General features: G+C 48.5%; 1 protein-coding gene across 3 annotated transcripts; it reads left to right on the forward strand.

The window, feature by feature from the left end:
• Positions 1 to 3,415: 3,415 nt before the first annotated feature.
• On the forward strand, positions 3,416 to 14,287 carry Set (Set nuclear proto-oncogene). 3 transcript variants are annotated; one of them, XM_087647092.1, is made up of 9 exons: positions 3,416 to 3,603; positions 3,712 to 3,939; positions 10,195 to 10,252; positions 10,740 to 10,882; positions 11,101 to 11,204; positions 11,298 to 11,411; positions 11,767 to 11,937; positions 12,019 to 12,165; positions 12,577 to 14,278. In XM_087647092.1, exons 2-9 carry the CDS (start codon positions 3,831 to 3,833, stop codon positions 12,598 to 12,600), a joined length of 870 nt encoding a protein of 289 aa, XP_087503218.1. In that variant the 5' UTR covers positions 3,416 to 3,603; positions 3,712 to 3,830; the 3' UTR covers positions 12,601 to 14,278.
• The last annotated feature ends 1,162 nt before the right edge of the window (positions 14,288 to 15,449 follow it).

Below are 15,449 nucleotides of genomic sequence, written 5' to 3' on the forward strand. Positions count from 1 at the left end.
CAGTGATTTTTATCCTGTATGTGTATGAATTTTTAACCACATGTATGTGTATGAATGTTTTGACCACATGCATGTTTGTTTCCCAGTCGTGTGCCCGGTGCTCCTGGAGGCCAGTAGATGAGCAACCCCTGGATGGGGGTGTACAGATGTCACATGATGGAGAAGAACCTTGGGAGTGCTAGGAACTGAACCTGAGAACCCTGGAAGATCAGTCAGTGCTCTTGAGCCCTGGGCCATCTCTCCAGCCCGACGCTTTGTAAATTACATTTATTCTGTTTACTTTACATTTATCTAGTCATCCTGTCTATATGAATGGACACATGAGTCATATGGTTGCAGTTATCTCCTTCCACTCTCTATGTCTTAGAGATCAAACCCAAGCAATCGGGTAGGTGTGTTTATCCTGCCATCTCCTCCCCTTTTCTGTATCCCAGGTTGGCTCCTCCTGGGCCCGCTGATCAACAATGTGACCCATCAGGCCTGGCCCCGTTCTCTGTCTTATGCAGAGGAGATCCCACCATTTCCTATTTTATCTCTTGTATTTCATTCAACATTTGTGTCTCTTGTAGTTCATTCAACATTAGCCCTTCTATCTTCTTGCAAAAACTTTGGTTTCTTACGGCTCCAGTGGATTACGAGGAGTCCCAGAGGGTCAAGCTTTCTCAAGCCTCTATGACCGTTGGAGACACAGCCAAGAGTAGTTGCTAGGTAACTGCAGACTGTGCTCATCTCTAGGCTCTCTGGACCTAGCACGGTTTTCCACAGTGGTTGTACCAACCTCCCATGGGCTGAGAATTTCTTCCTTCCCTTCAGTTGAAAAACTTTCAGGATTGTTACTAAGGTTTATTGCTTGTTTCATTAATTAATTAACTAATTAATTAATTAACTTAGTGTGTAGTTCAGGCTGATGGCTTCAAATTTGTGAAAAAAATATATTTTTGTGAAAAAAATATATATTTCTTTTTCTTTTTTTAAAGATTTATCCATTTATTATATGATTTATTCATTTATTATATATAAGTACACTGTAGCTATCTTCAGATACACCAGAAGAGGGCATCAGATCTCTTTACAGATGGTTGTAAGCCACCATGTGGTTGCTGGGAATTGAACTCAGGACCTCTGGAAGAGCAGTCGGGTGCTCTTAACCACTGAGCCATCTCTCCAGCCCTATATATTTCTTTTTCAAGGATGATTTTGAACCCCCGTTCTTCCTGTCATATTCCCAAGTGCTTGGCCTTGGCTACACATTGCTTTTTTTTTTAAAAAAGTATTTATTTTTTATTTCCCATGCATGGTTGTTTTGTCTGTATGAATGTCTATGTTTTTATACATCCGTTGCCCTGGGAGGCCAAAAAAACCTGTCAGAACCCCTGCAAGTAAAGTTAAAGACAGTTGTGAGCCCTCAAGTGGGTGCTGGGAATGGAACCTGCCATCCTGGAAATAGCAACAAGTGTCCTTTAATCTCTGAGCCACGCTAAGCCCCTCCTCCTCTTCTTGTTTTCAGCCCTGGTCTCAGGTTGTTTCTTTGGCCTGGAGCTCAGAGATCCACCTGCCTCTACCTTCATGTGAAAGGCCTGTGCCATCATGCCTGGCTTCAACTACATTTTAAAAATGTGTTTTGGGCCAGGGCTTGCTGGCACAGGCTTTTAATCTCAGCACTCCAGAGGCAGGCAGATATCATGAAGTCAAGGCTGGCTTGTTCTACACCGTGAGCTCCAGGCAGGCACGATTATACAGTAAAACTGTGTCATAGAAGAAAAAATAAATCCTATTTATTTATTCTTGTTTTTTCAAGACAGGGTTTCTCTATGTAGTTTTGGCTGTTCTGGAACTCACTCTGTAGACCAGGCTGTGAACTCAGAGATCTGCCTGCTTCTGCCTCCAGAGTTCCAGGATTAAAGGCGTTTGCCACCACCACCTGGCTAGAAAGCACCTCTTTTAAAAATGTTTCTGTGAGGGGTTGGGGATTTAGCTCAGTGGTAGAGTGCTTGCCTAGGAAGCGCAAGGCCCTGGGTTCGGTCCCCAGCTCCGAAAAAAAAAAAGTTTCTGTGAATGTAAAGTGTGTGTACCCCCGTGTTTATGTGTGGCAGTACAAGAGTCAAAGGATTACTTGCAGAAACGGGGTTCGAACTTAGGTTCTCAGACATGACAGTAGGAGCTTTACCTGCTGGGCCATCTCATCTGCCCAGCTGCTTCTCCTCCTCTTCTTTTCTTATTTTTTTGAGGTGCTTTTTTTTTTTTAAAGATTTATTTATTTATTATATATAAGTACACTGTAGCTGTCTTCAGATACACCAGAAGAGGGCATCAGATCTCTTTACAGATGGTTGTGAGCCACCATGTGGTTGCTGGGAATTGAACTCATGACCTCTGGAAGAGCGGTCTGGTGCTCTTAACCGCTGAGCCATCTCTCCAGCCCCTTGAGGTGCTTTTTAATTTGTGGACATATGCTCTACTGTTGAACTACACTCTCCATATTTGTTTTATTTATTTATTTATTTATTTATTTATTTATTTATTATATGTAACTACACTGTAGCTGGAAGAAGAGTCAGTACTCTTTTTTTTTTTTTTTTTTTTTTGGTTCTTTTTTTCGGAGCTGGGGACCGAACCCAGGGCCTTGCGCTTCCTAGGTAAGCGCTCTACCACTGAGCTAAATCCCCAACCCCGAGTCAGTACTCTTAACCACTAAGCCTTCTTCTCTCCAGCCCTCCATATTTGTCTCTTTATTACCGGGGTAGGTGACACACAGGTACGCAGGAGCAAGGTGTAGCTTGAAAGTGTTAGCGTGCTGGAGGCCTTGGTCCCAACCCCAGCAACACATACACATTTTTTATTTTATTTCATTTTTTTCTCTTAGTTTTTCTTGGGACAGAGTTTGCAATGTAGTCCAGCTTGGTCTGATACCTGCGATCCTCCGACCTCGACTTCAGAAGGCTAAGCTTTCAGGCTAAAAGGTGGTGGTGGTGTGCGCCTTTAATCCTCCCTCTCCAACTCTGGGAGACAGAGGCAGGCGGAATTCTAGGGTTCAAGACCAGCTTGGTCTATATATAAAGTAAGTTCCAGGACAGCCAGGGCTACACAGAGAAACCCTGGCTTAAAAAACAAACAAAACAAAACAAAACAAAACAAGGTACAGGCTGAGCCAGCGCATTTAACTTCTCTGACACAAGCCCTTTTGAATAGATGGAATGAGTGAGCCAAGTCTTCCCTCCCCTCCCCCACCGCGACTTTTGTAATTTTCGCCTGGGAATCCCTGTTCTACCAACATTTATCTGTCGCTCCAAGTGGCGATCTGCAGGCTGGGAAGGAGTCTAGCCAAACTCACGAGTTGAGTTGGGGGTTGGGAAGAGTGAAAAGAATGTTCCAGGCTGAGGTGAGGCAACAGCACGTATTAAGTCTTCGGGACAGCACACTGGGGGTGGAGGGAGAAGAGAAAGAGGACGAACTCCTGATGAGGGCCCGGCAGTGTAACGCAGGAGTTCTGGGGGAGGGCAGGCCACCAGCCACAGGCTTTCCAGCGCAACCCGGGGTTCAAAGGCAGCCCCGCGCCGCACCCGCGGGAGCCGCCCCCTCCTCCAACGCCGGGAAGCCCCCGCCGTGAGCAACTCAAAGAACTTTCTGCTGATTGGAGGGAGGGCGAGGAGGCTGGGAGAAGGGGCGTGGGGGTGTGTGTCCCACTGTCATGTAAATATCCCCCGCGGGTAGGGCGGCTGCGAGGCCGACTTAAATCTCCGGCACCTGAGGCCGCCTCAGTTCCTGCGAGTTTCCTCCTACTGTGAACATCAGTGCTCTGGCCTCCGTCTCCTGGCCACCTCCCTCGCGCCATGGCCCCGAAGCGGCAATCTGCGATCCTGCCTCAGCCCAAGAAACCCAGACCCGTTGCTGCCCCGAAGCTGGAGGACAAGTCGGCCTCTCCCGGCCTGCCGAAGGGAGGTAAGTTCCTCCATTGCGTTTCCTTGGTGATCGAGTCTGTGGTTGTCTTTTTCTGCCCCCCCCTCCCCAAATCCCTCTGGAGATGAGACCCTCACAAACACTCGTGAAAGCTTTCTTGCCGGGGCGGCGGGGAATGAAGTTGATGTGGGAGATAGGAGCAAAAAAGCGCGGAACTGGGAGACCCGTGCACAGGGGACTTCCTCCGGCCCGGGACACCACGTGGGACCCAGCTTGTCTTTCCCAGCCCCCAAACTCTCAAATGGGGCTTCTGTCCCTGTAAATGCAGCAGCTCGAGGCCTCCCCACCCCTCCAACCCCAAGTCCTGGAGATTTCAAGCCCGCTCTGATCGTCTCCCTGTTGCTGAAGCCGCCGGCCCACAACTCTGGCCTGAATTACTGCCACCTCGTGTAGCTCCCTGCTTCCTTCTCCCATCCTGCCCGAGCAAAGAGCTAGTCACGTGGTTGTCTCCTAGACTTAAAACCTAGCCTCTCCGTTGCCCTCCAGGTACAAACTAAGACTTCCGGTACCCGAGACCCTGCCCACTGGCTCCCACCCACCTCTCCGGGTTCCCCATGGGGTGGCGTGGCCTAAAGGCCTGGAGTTGCTTTTCTCACCTCCGAGCCTGGACACCGACTTGCCCTGTGCTAGAAACTCGTGTTTGAGGCGGAGTGGGGGGGAGTCGCTTTCCAGTTTCTCGCTCTGAGCCTAAGCGCTCCTTATCTGAAGCGCTGCTGGCCGCACCCAGAATCGCCCCATCCTAGCACTTTTCTCGTTTTACGTTCAGATAGTGGTTTTCGTGCCAGCGTGCACTTTTCGCTTTCCTCTGTTGACCGAGAGGTCTGCGTTTCTTACGCACAGCTTCGAGTCGTGGTGTGGTGTTTCCCGCGTGGCTTGCTTGGGTCTGGTACGGGGCAGGGAAACAGGAGAAGTAAGGATTTGACAGACGTCTAAAGGCACGGGTGGAAGGAACACTAGGCATCGAGTGGAGATGGCATCTCTGCACTTCTGTGGACTTGTTTGCTCTTAGCTTTTTTTTTTTTTTTTTTTTTTTTTTGGTTCTTTTTTTCGGAGCTGGGGACCGAACCCAGGGCCTTGCGCTTCCTAGGCAAGCGCTCTACCACTGAGCTAAATCCCCAACCCCTGCTCTTAGCTTTTAAATGGCAGGCAAAGACCTGCCCTATGTCCCCAAATGATAAAGACAGGGAGGGTCTCGATATGTAACCCTGGCTGTCCTGGTACTCAGCTTTCAACTTGCTGGGATTAAAGGCACCGCCACACCCAGAGTTTTCTTTTTTAACGGTAGGATAGTTCACGATGGCCTCAAATTTGCCAGTGAGGATGAGACCTTGTACTTTCTGATCCCGAGCTGGGATTACTGGCTAGCACCACCATGCTCGAGGCTCTGGGTATGGAGCCCGGAACATGCAGTGAGTACACTCAGCAAACACCCTAGTTTTTTCTTACAGCTTGCTGAGACTTAGGGGTAAGCAAAATGCTGTGGTAAATCCTTTCCCTTTTGTTAGAAGCAAAATGTGAGCGAACCTTTCTGGTGTTCGTTTAGTTTGCTGGCAGAAATAGGTAAGCCATAAGGGATGGGAGGGTACCACCAAGGTCCTCCTAAACGTGCTCAGTGGTCACAGGTTGACCTGCCAGGCACTGTAGCCAGCCTCTGACACTGGTATGGAGAATGCAGTGGCTTCCTGGATGCGCCCATGCCCCAGCTTCTTCCACGTTTACAGTACCTCTTGCCTTTCTGCTTCGTTTTTCCCTTTTCTAGTATGCTTCTTGCATTCATCTTGCGAAGTTCATAACCCAATCAGTGGAATGCCCCGTGGGTCTTCTGTGGAGCAGGCTCTTGGTTCGATGCTTGCCGTGGTCACTAGCACCAACCCTTGGATCAGACGGTGTGGTTGAAAAATCTTCAGTTTTCAGAGCAAGCTTCTTTCTACCTGGGAGTGGCCCAAGAAGTCAGTGTGTCTAGGTCTGTCTTGTAGGTACAAAAAGGAAAGAGGTTGGAGAGGTGGTTAAGTGCTTAAGAGCACATTGGCCTTGCCATGGACCTGGATTTAGTTTCCAGCACCACCATGGTGGCTCACAACCACCTGTAGCTTCAGATCCAGGAGGATCCTCTTCTGGCCTTCCTTGCACTTGGCACACTTATAAACATTTACAGAAACATTTTTTTTTTTTGGTTCTTTTTTTCGGAGCTGGGGACCGAAAGAAACATTCTTATGTGTAAAAAAATAACTTTAAAAATGTTGTATGTGTGTAATGCAAAGGGAAAGAAGCAAACCTTCTTGGTCGGTTATTTTGGTTTTTTTCCCATGGATGTGTGCCAAGTCTTGATGTCTCTAAGCCATATTTAAGATATTAAGGGGTTTTAGGAGGTAAGAGCGCATGTTCAAGACCATCCTTATCTAGTTCCAGCCCCCCTCCAAAAAAATGGTTTATGTTGGTTCCTTCTCTTGTAAAGTTCAGTGGCGGGTGCGGCCGCGAGACTGGCTGCCTGGCAGATAGCAAGCAGTTAAGCAGGACTAGACCTGGGGGTCCATTCCCATTACCTCCGGTTCAGTTTATCTGTAAAGTACACTTTGTATCTTGTCTTAAGAGTTTGAGGCAGGGGGCGTGGCTGAATGATCGAAGACTTGCCACTTAGGATCCAAGGCCTACTACCTTCTGTTTCCAGTTTAGCCTAAGACCAATTATCTGTAAAAGTTACTTTGTATCTTATGAAAATACAGCCAAAGGCAGCAGAAGCCTACCCTGGTGATTTGGTGTGGGAGGGCTTCTATTGCTACGGTTTTGAGACACTGTTGCACTGTGTAGCCCAGGCTGGCCTTTGCTTCAGTCTATGTCCTTACTTGCCTTGTTTTGGTTTTGGAATTTCTTAGCAACTGTGCCAGGACCTCAAAGGACTATCAGGAAACATTCATGGTGAAAGTAACACCTGAGGTTTAGCAAATGTTAGAATCACCAAGTCATTGCTCTGCTTTTTGTCAGACCCTTCCCTCTTTAAGGAGCCTGTCCTGTCCACAGTTGCATGTGTTGGAGGTCCCTGTGCTTGGGAGCTGTGCGGGTAAGAGGTCCTTAGAGGCCGTCGCCAGGTTTCAGCTTACTGATTGCAACAGATGAATGCAATTAATTCACGGGTTGAGTACCAGGAAGGTCTAGCTGAATTTCCTGGAGTTCAGATTGAAACTTGCACTAACACATTTGTATTCTTTTATCATGAACTGCATGTATGTGTAGTATTTTACATTTACATTTACTGTCTGCCCACCATGAATGTCTTGGCTTAAAGCCGTATTGCTTTCTGTATAAGAGCTGAATGCTGGAATATGCATGGTCCAAGCAAGCAAGCCGTGGAGATCCCAGGTAGAGAGCTTTCTGGCATTTTCAGGACCACGTGCTAGGATCCTGGTGGACAGGGAACTGCTATCTTTTCATGTCCTGAAAAAGTGTTTAATCTGAAAAGCTCCCTCCGACATAGTGCTTACGGGCTTTTAAAATCTAAAGTTGGTTTTTGCTGTTTTAGCCTTTGATTTTTTTTTTTTTTCTGGAGCTGGGGACCGAACCCAGGGCCTTGCACTTGCTAGGCAAGTGCTCTACCACTGAGCTAAATCCCCAACCCCCCCTTAGCCTTTGATGTTTAAGAAACCTTAAACATTTACCCATTTGTCACCACCAAAAATGTGCTTCCTTCACCGCTGAGATCCGGATACCTGGTACAAAGTTAAGCCGAAGGACCTGTGGCAGAAAGGTCCTTTCTACATTCAGAGGACTTAAACATTTAGTGTGGTTCTGTTTGAGTGTGAATCTATGACAGATTTTTTAAAAATTCAGAACCGAGGGCAGAGGCTTGATTTGGCCCACGCATACAACAGGGCCCTGCGAGTAGACTGGATACATGAACTGCGTGCGTGTGGCTTTGGATATCAGCCTAGAGTTTTGAGTGGGTCCACAGCTTCTCCATCTAGAAAAAGACGAAGGTGCCCGGGGTGCAGAACTCGGGCCCTGAGTGTAGCCAGGGTACTCCTAAGGCCTGTACTTTAGAGGGGCTGCGCGCTCCCCCTCTCCGGAGCCCCCGGCCGCCCCGCAAAGGGAAGCCGCTCAGCCACCACGTGATGCGCGGGTATTGGGGAAAGGAGGCCCCGCCTCTCAAGTCACCGCGCGACGCGCGAATGTCCCGGGTCGGCTGGAGAAGGGGAGAGCGGGGGAGGGGAGCACCGCGCGGTGGCCGGACCATGCGTCGCTGAGCCGCTTCCTCCCGCCTCTCGTCCAGGCCCCAGTGTCCCCACCACCGCCGCCGCCACCCGCCGCGGCCCCGCCCCCTGGCCCGCGGCCCCGGCCAATCGCTGCACGGCGCGAGCTTCTCCGGCCGGGGGTGGGACTTGCGCAGGCCTGGCGCGCCTGCGCTCTGCGGACTGCCCCTCGCCGCGAAGAGGAGGAGGTGGTGGAGGAGGAGGTGGAGGAGGAGGAGGCGGCTCAGGGCAATCGAGAAGCGAGCCGGAGCGCAGGGCGCGAGTCGAGGAGCCCAGCCGAGCCGCCGCCGCCTCCCCGCCTTCAGTGAGAGCCCCGGCCGGGGGCTCGCCACAACGCGCCCGGGCCTGCCTCGGCGTCAGGCCCCGCGGGCAGTGCCAGGCAGCCAGGGGGAGGGCAAGCAAGTGAGCGCCGGGAGGAGGCGGCCGGAGCAAGCGGGCGCCGCGCGTGTGGCGTGAGGGGAAGCCGCTGGCCGCCCCCTTGGCCGTCCCTTCGCTCCCCCTCCCCGCTCCCCGCCCCAACCACGGAGGGCACCATGTCTGCGCCGACGGCCAAAGCCAGTAAAAAGGAGCTCAACTCCAATCACGACGGGGCCGACGAGACCTCAGGTGAGGACCGGGCGCGGCGGGGGCCCGGCCGCGCCGCCATCTTTCGGCCCGGGCCGCGGGGCTGCGGGGGGCGCGCAGAGGCCGCGGAGCTGGCGCCTTTTTGTGTGCGGCCCGGGACCGGGGGGCCGGGGTGGCGCCGTGGCGGCGAGCGGTACGGCCGAAGCGGGGGCGCTGCGGCCTGCGCGGCGGGCGGAGACCCCCCCTTCCCCCCGCCCGCGCTCTCCTCCCCCTCCCTCCCTCCCGAGAAGCCTCTCTTTATTGTGCTCCGCCATGATGCCTCGCTCCCATCAGCCGCCGCCGCCGCCACATGGTGCGGCCGGACGCAGCCTTGCGGCTCGGCCTCTCGCGTTGCCCTGCTTCCCGCCCGGAGCCGGCACCACGGCGGGACCGGGAACCAGGGTCTGGGGCGGGGTAGGGGCGCGGAACCGGCGGGAGGATGCTCTAGGCTGCGCGGGTTGCACACCCCACGTGGGGCAGCCACACTCGGGCGCGCCGGGGATGTGAGGAATCTGGCCTGGAGACCGTGCAATACAGGGGCTTCAAGGGCCTTTAGGATGCCTAGCCCTCGCCTGGAGGGTCGTTTCGAGCCCAGGACAGCTCCAGACCCGGGGCTAGTTACCGGAAATGAGCCGCGCGATCGGGCCCCTTCACGCCCACTTGGCTTTGTAAAAGCCTTCACAACCCTCCTCGGACAAAAGGGCACGAAATAAGAGCACACCTCCTCTCTTTATGCCTTCTAGTTTTTGAGTGGGGTTTTCTCAGAAAGTGTTCAGAAATCCTGCACGGCCGTGTACGATGACCAATCATCAAGAATGGGTTGGAAGAGTAAGGTCAGGTTGGAATCAGGTTTTCATTCTAAGTCTGTAAAGACGACTGTGGTAGTTTGGTGACTAAACTGGTCTTTTTCGGTGTATGTTGATAATCATAATAAGTTGAAGCACTGGGGCTTTTATTATTATATTTTTTTAAAGCGGTTGTACCAGTTGGTAGTATCCTAATTTGACCATGGATTAGTTTCCACACTGTTAGCAGCTGTCACCATTCTCTTAGAAATGTATGTAATTAGTAGTAATAAACATGAAGAATTTTTGAATGAGGCTAAGCCTCTTGTCCACCTCTCATAATGAAGGCCAATGATTGAACCTTTGTAAAACTTTAAAAAGTGATCCAGTGAAGAAGCATTTTCCCGAGGTAGTGGAGTAGATTCCTTAATTTGTGAATGGTAGGGTAATGAGAAGGTAATTTGTCAACTGCGGGCTTGAGCACGTGGGGAGCATGCTTTGTAGTAAGCACATTTCTACAGCTTTACTGTTGCAGTTCCCATCCTAGTATCAGGAAGTGTAGGTTGTAATTAGTATTGAGTCTTATGTTCCCTTTTGTTTTGCAGAAAAAGAACAGCAAGAAGCAATTGAACATATTGATGAAGTACAAAATGAAATAGACAGGTAAAATACATTGAATTCATGTTATGGAAGTTCTCACGAAACTGATTGGCCACCAGTTAGCTACAGGAAGGTTTTGGTGAACACACTCATTAATTCCAGTTTCTCAGTCTGGCTATAATTCCTGGGTTAAGTAAGCTGGGTATACTTTAAGAAGTTACAGAATTGTCAGGCTGCTGCCTGGCTTTTGAAGAGTAGTATAGGAACAGTGTTGCTTGTTTCTTAGTTACCCTTCCCTTACACTTTCTGCTACTGGGGACACAGTCATAGCCTGGGAAGTACAGTATACTGAAATGCAATGTTGCAGATACTGGAGATGAGCTGCGTTGGTTGGCTCAGTGTTTTTAGTTTCCAGAGAGGACTGGGCCACAGGGCAGCAGGTGCTTGGTAAGGGGAGTAAGAAAACAGTGTGACAGCCTGTATTGGTTGGGTATTGGGCCTTACGGTTTTTACCATGGTAGGTTTTGATTCTCATCTTTGTTTGTTTCAGGCTTAATGAACAAGCCAGTGAGGAAATTTTGAAAGTAGAACAAAAATATAACAAACTCCGCCAACCATTTTTTCAGAAGAGGTCAGAATTGATCGCCAAAATCCCAAATTTTTGGGTAACAACATTTGTCAACCATCCACAAGGTATGTGGGGGGCCAGTGCTGTTGAGGTTTGCCAGGGCGTGGGTCCTGGAGTTTGGGGGAGCTCTGGGGGGCAGTTAACATCACAGAGCTACAGTTGGACAAGAACAGTCTTGCGGTTGATGGGTTTAGTGGAAATAGCAAAGTTGAAAGTTTTTCACTGAGTTTTAAAACATTAAAAAGATCATTCAAACTTGAACTGAACTGAGTTGCTTCTCTAGTGTCTGCACTGCTTGGGGAGGAAGACGAGGAGGCCCTGCACTATTTGACCAGAGTTGAAGTGACAGAATTTGAAGACATTAAATCAGGTTACAGAATAGATTTTGTAAGTACCTAACATCCTGCTTGCCACTAACAATGAGCATGTGCCTTGGTGTGGAAGCTGTGTATTGATTTCTCATCTTTTGATCTTTTACAGTATTTTGATGAAAATCCTTACTTTGAAAATAAAGTTCTCTCCAAAGAATTTCATCTGAATGAGAGCGGTGACCCATCTTCAAAGTCCACCGAAATCAAATGGAAATCTGGAAAGGTACTTTGTATATCATGACTTACCTGGACCTCCTGACGGGTGTGCAGTGCCTTAGATTCCAGGGTGCCCAGGAGTGCAGTGATAAGTTTGCTTTCATGTGCAGTCAGTGTCGCCCACTCAGGTTTTTCAGTCTCCATTTTTTGGAGACATGGGTTTGGTTTCTTGATTTAGGTAGGAAGTCATTTTATGAAGTCAGTTAGTAGATGTGTCCTGGGAAAGCAGTTTACAAGACTTTACCTAGTGCACATTTTATCATTGTTCTTAGTAGTGTGATCTTCTTTACTGGTCTCCGTTGTACTTTATGTGGGGTTGAGGTATGATGGGGAGCAAATAGAGTGTTCATGTTTTCATTTAGGATTTGACAAAACGCTCAAGTCAAACGCAGAATAAGGCCAGCAGGAAGAGGCAGCACGAAGAGCCAGAGAGCTTCTTTACCTGGTTTACTGACCATTCAGACGCAGGTGCTGACGAGTTAGGAGAGGTCATCAAAGATGATATTTGGCCAAATCCTTTGCAGTACTATTTGGTGAGTTAATGTTGAGTGGCTTGAAGGAGGTGATGTATCCACAGTGAGTTCAGAAAAAACAACACCGCCTGGCATTTTCAGGTTCCCGATATGGATGATGAAGAAGGAGAGGCAGAGGATGACGATGACGACGATGAAGAGGAGGAAGGGTTGGAAGACATTGATGAAGAAGGAGACGAGGACGAAGGTGAAGAAGACGATGATGAGGATGAAGGGGAGGAAGGAGAGGTAAGTAAACTCTACCAAGCCCTAGTGATTTTTAGAATATGTATGAAACAACTGGCTGAGATGTTGGGAGAATGGAGTGCTAACATCTCTGCATCTTCCCTTGTTTTTTAATTTTATATGTTTAATTATATATGTTAGCCTATGTCTCTGCCCCACATGTGGGACAACCTTCCAAGGTCAGAAGACATAGGATCCCGTGGTGTTGACGTTAAGGGTGTGATTGAGCTGCTGTGGGTTCTGAGAACCCTGAGGTGCTCTTGTCTGGGAGCATGCTCTCCCCTATCGATGGAGATTCCTTAGGCTAGGAAAGCAGGGTGTTGGGGAAGGTCAGTCCGATCTCCATTCAGAAGCCTAGTGTAGTGGAAGGGCTCAGAATTTGCCCTGGTGCTGACTGCGCCTTTGTTCTTCCAGGAGGATGAAGGCGAGGATGACTAGCACAGAAGACCGATGGATCCAACCTTCTTTTTCATTTTCTTTTTATTTTTTAAATTTCCCCAGTCCCTGGGAGCGAGTTGCAGTCCTTTCCTCCCTGTCCCTCTGTGCTCAGCCGCCCTGTTTTTGAGGTCTCAACATCATGGTTCTCAACTAATTTGGGGGGAAAATATCTTGAGCAAAATACAACAGGAAAAGAATCTTCACGTTTCTGTTCTAAATTCATTTTTATCCTTGTCTCAAACTGTGGATTCAACACCACCACCATGCTCTGTGGGAAGAAAGAAAAGCCCTCCAGTTCCCTTGGCTCTGCTGGAGGCTGGAGGGTGCTAGGCCCCTGTGTAGTAGTGCATAGAATTCTAGCTTTTTCTTTTCTCTGTATATTGGGCTCAGAGATTACACTGTGTCTCTATGTGAATACAGACAGTTAGCATTTACCAACATGGATCTGTCTACTTTCTCTTGTTTAATAAAAAGGAAAAAAAAAGAAAAAGGGGGGGGATAGACAGTGAGCAAGGGTGGGATCGAGGTGTCGGGGGGGTATGTGGGCATCTGACAACATGGCTTCTCCTTTGGCATGTTTCATTGTGACGTTTAACAGACATCCTTGCCGTTTAAGGTGACACTTAAATAAAATAAAACTCTCCTGATGAAGACTTGAGCCCGCCACTCACGGGAGAACCAGCAGACGCTGTAGGGGTTTATTTGGAGTTGGCATTCTCTGTTGTAACTTTCATCTTTAGTTTTTTTCTTTCCTTTTTTTTCTCTTTTTTTTTTTTCTCTTTTTTTACTCTTTTTCGGTTTTCACTGGAAGGAAAAAGATGCTCATTTTAAATGTTGCCGTGTACAAGTTGCTTTGTTACAATAAAATCAATGTGTACACAAAGGACCTGATGCTTTTCTGTCAGAAGAGATGCTCCACAGACCTTCCAAGTTTGACCTGCATAATGACACCATGTCAAACTTTGTCTCCCTAACTTCGTATTTTTTATACGCACTTTGCAGGATGACCTCAGGGCTGTGCAGATTGAGTTAAAGGGATTTGAATCATGTCTTAACGTCTCCGTAACTGAGTGGGCACAGCTTGCTGCTGTGGACTCGTACCCTTGGTTTTTATCTCACATTTGGCATTTTTTTAAAAAAAAAAAAATAAGGGCCTTTAGTTACCTGGATCTCATGGCAGCACCTGCTCCCACTGTCACTGACCTGATACTCTAATGCCATCTACAAAGGACAACTGCTGGTGTGAACTGGCAGTGTGAACTGACCGAGAAGGTGGGCTGTCTGTCAGGGTGAGCAGTCGGTGAGGTGGGCTGTCACGGGTATGTAGCAGAAACTCTCAGACGTGACTCTGACCTGGGTGGATGAAGAGCTGTCTGCCCAGCGCCATTGTGCAGAGAACAATGTTTCGGGAAGCGACCTGATGCATAAGCTTTTTAATGCTGTAAAATAGAGCTAAAATGAAATGCCACTTTTTCAGAGATGATTAATGGACAGCCTGGTCAAATTCAAAGCTTTCTGATGTATAAAACTTTATAAATGGAACTACTCCATCAATAGGCAAAGTGTAACCAAAATCTGTCTAGATGGATAGTGTGTAATTTCTGCACAGGACTCTGTTTAGTAAATACATCACTGTATACGTCAGGAATCTTGCTCCAATAAAGGAACATAAAGATTTTTTTTTGGACTGGGGTCATTCTCCTTGTTTTGAAGTGGGGTGCCAGTGCTGCTGGTTTGGCGGTAATTATGGCCCAAATGGCATGCAGAAGGTTGAGTGATGCACGTCAGATTCATAAACGTTTGTTTGAATGTGATGTGGGGGTGGCGCTGACCTTGCACTAAGTGAATACTGACCCCAGGAGAGTTGAGTAGTTGAGTGTGTGTGAGAGAATAGCATTGCATCACTTAAGCTATGTCCCTAACCTCTGACCCCCTTAAGTTTTTGCTGGTATACCAGTTAGTTCCTTCTATTTTTACATGTGTGGGGTTTTCAGCGATATAAGATTCCTATCATTCTTTGGTATCTCCTTTATTTGAGGCATTTTATGCCCTTGTGCTCCATACCTATAATTCAGACAATCCTTGAGTTTTCACTTACCACACTTGAGTCTCCCAAGTATCTGGGGTTATAGGACTCAACATTGGGAAGGCTTTTTGAGGGGAAAGACCTACAGAGAGCTAGGATTCAGGAAGAAGGTGAAGGGCTATGTGAGAACTTTTGTGTAATTATTTGTATGAATATTTTGCTTGCTTCCATATCTGCACAAAGAATTTTCTGGGAGGCCAGAAAAGGGAGTTGGTTGGGATTCCGTGGGCCAAATATTGTCACTGTTTCACGAAAAGAATTGAAGACTGGGAGACGTGAGCAAGCCAAACGTGGGCTGCTTTAAAAGGGTTTATGAGACCTCAGGACTAGCATTAACAGGCCATACTGCTTAGCTGCTGGGCCGTTAGACTGGGTTTGAGAAGTTACGGTTTCGTTGTTTTAAACATGCCTTTAATCAGCGTTCTAGAGACAAGTGGGCAAGCGTAGTGAGAAGATCGCTATTGAACCTGCAATTGCCTGAGCCGCTTCCCATCTCAGACCTGCAACAGCATCTCTATAGAGCATAACCTTGGTCAGGCATGCTGGGGGCAGAGAGATGCGGAGGCTCTGCTGAGTTCAAGGACATCCCTTTGGGGTCTTTTTCGGTGGGAGGCAGGCTGATCTGCGTTTGAGACCAATCTGGTCTACAGAGTTCCAGGACTGCCAAAGCTACAAAAAGTATAGTCTGGATATGAAGGGTTTAAGTCTTGGGGGATGTTAGAGGTTAACATTTGACTCACAGAAGACCTGGGTTTATTTCTCG

The sequence above is a fragment of the Rattus norvegicus genome, chromosome 3, assembly GCF_021556685.1.
Source record: "Rattus norvegicus strain SHRSP/BbbUtx chromosome 3, alternate assembly SHRSP_T2T, whole genome shotgun sequence".
Taxonomy (NCBI): Eukaryota; Metazoa; Chordata; class Mammalia; order Rodentia; family Muridae; genus Rattus; species Rattus norvegicus.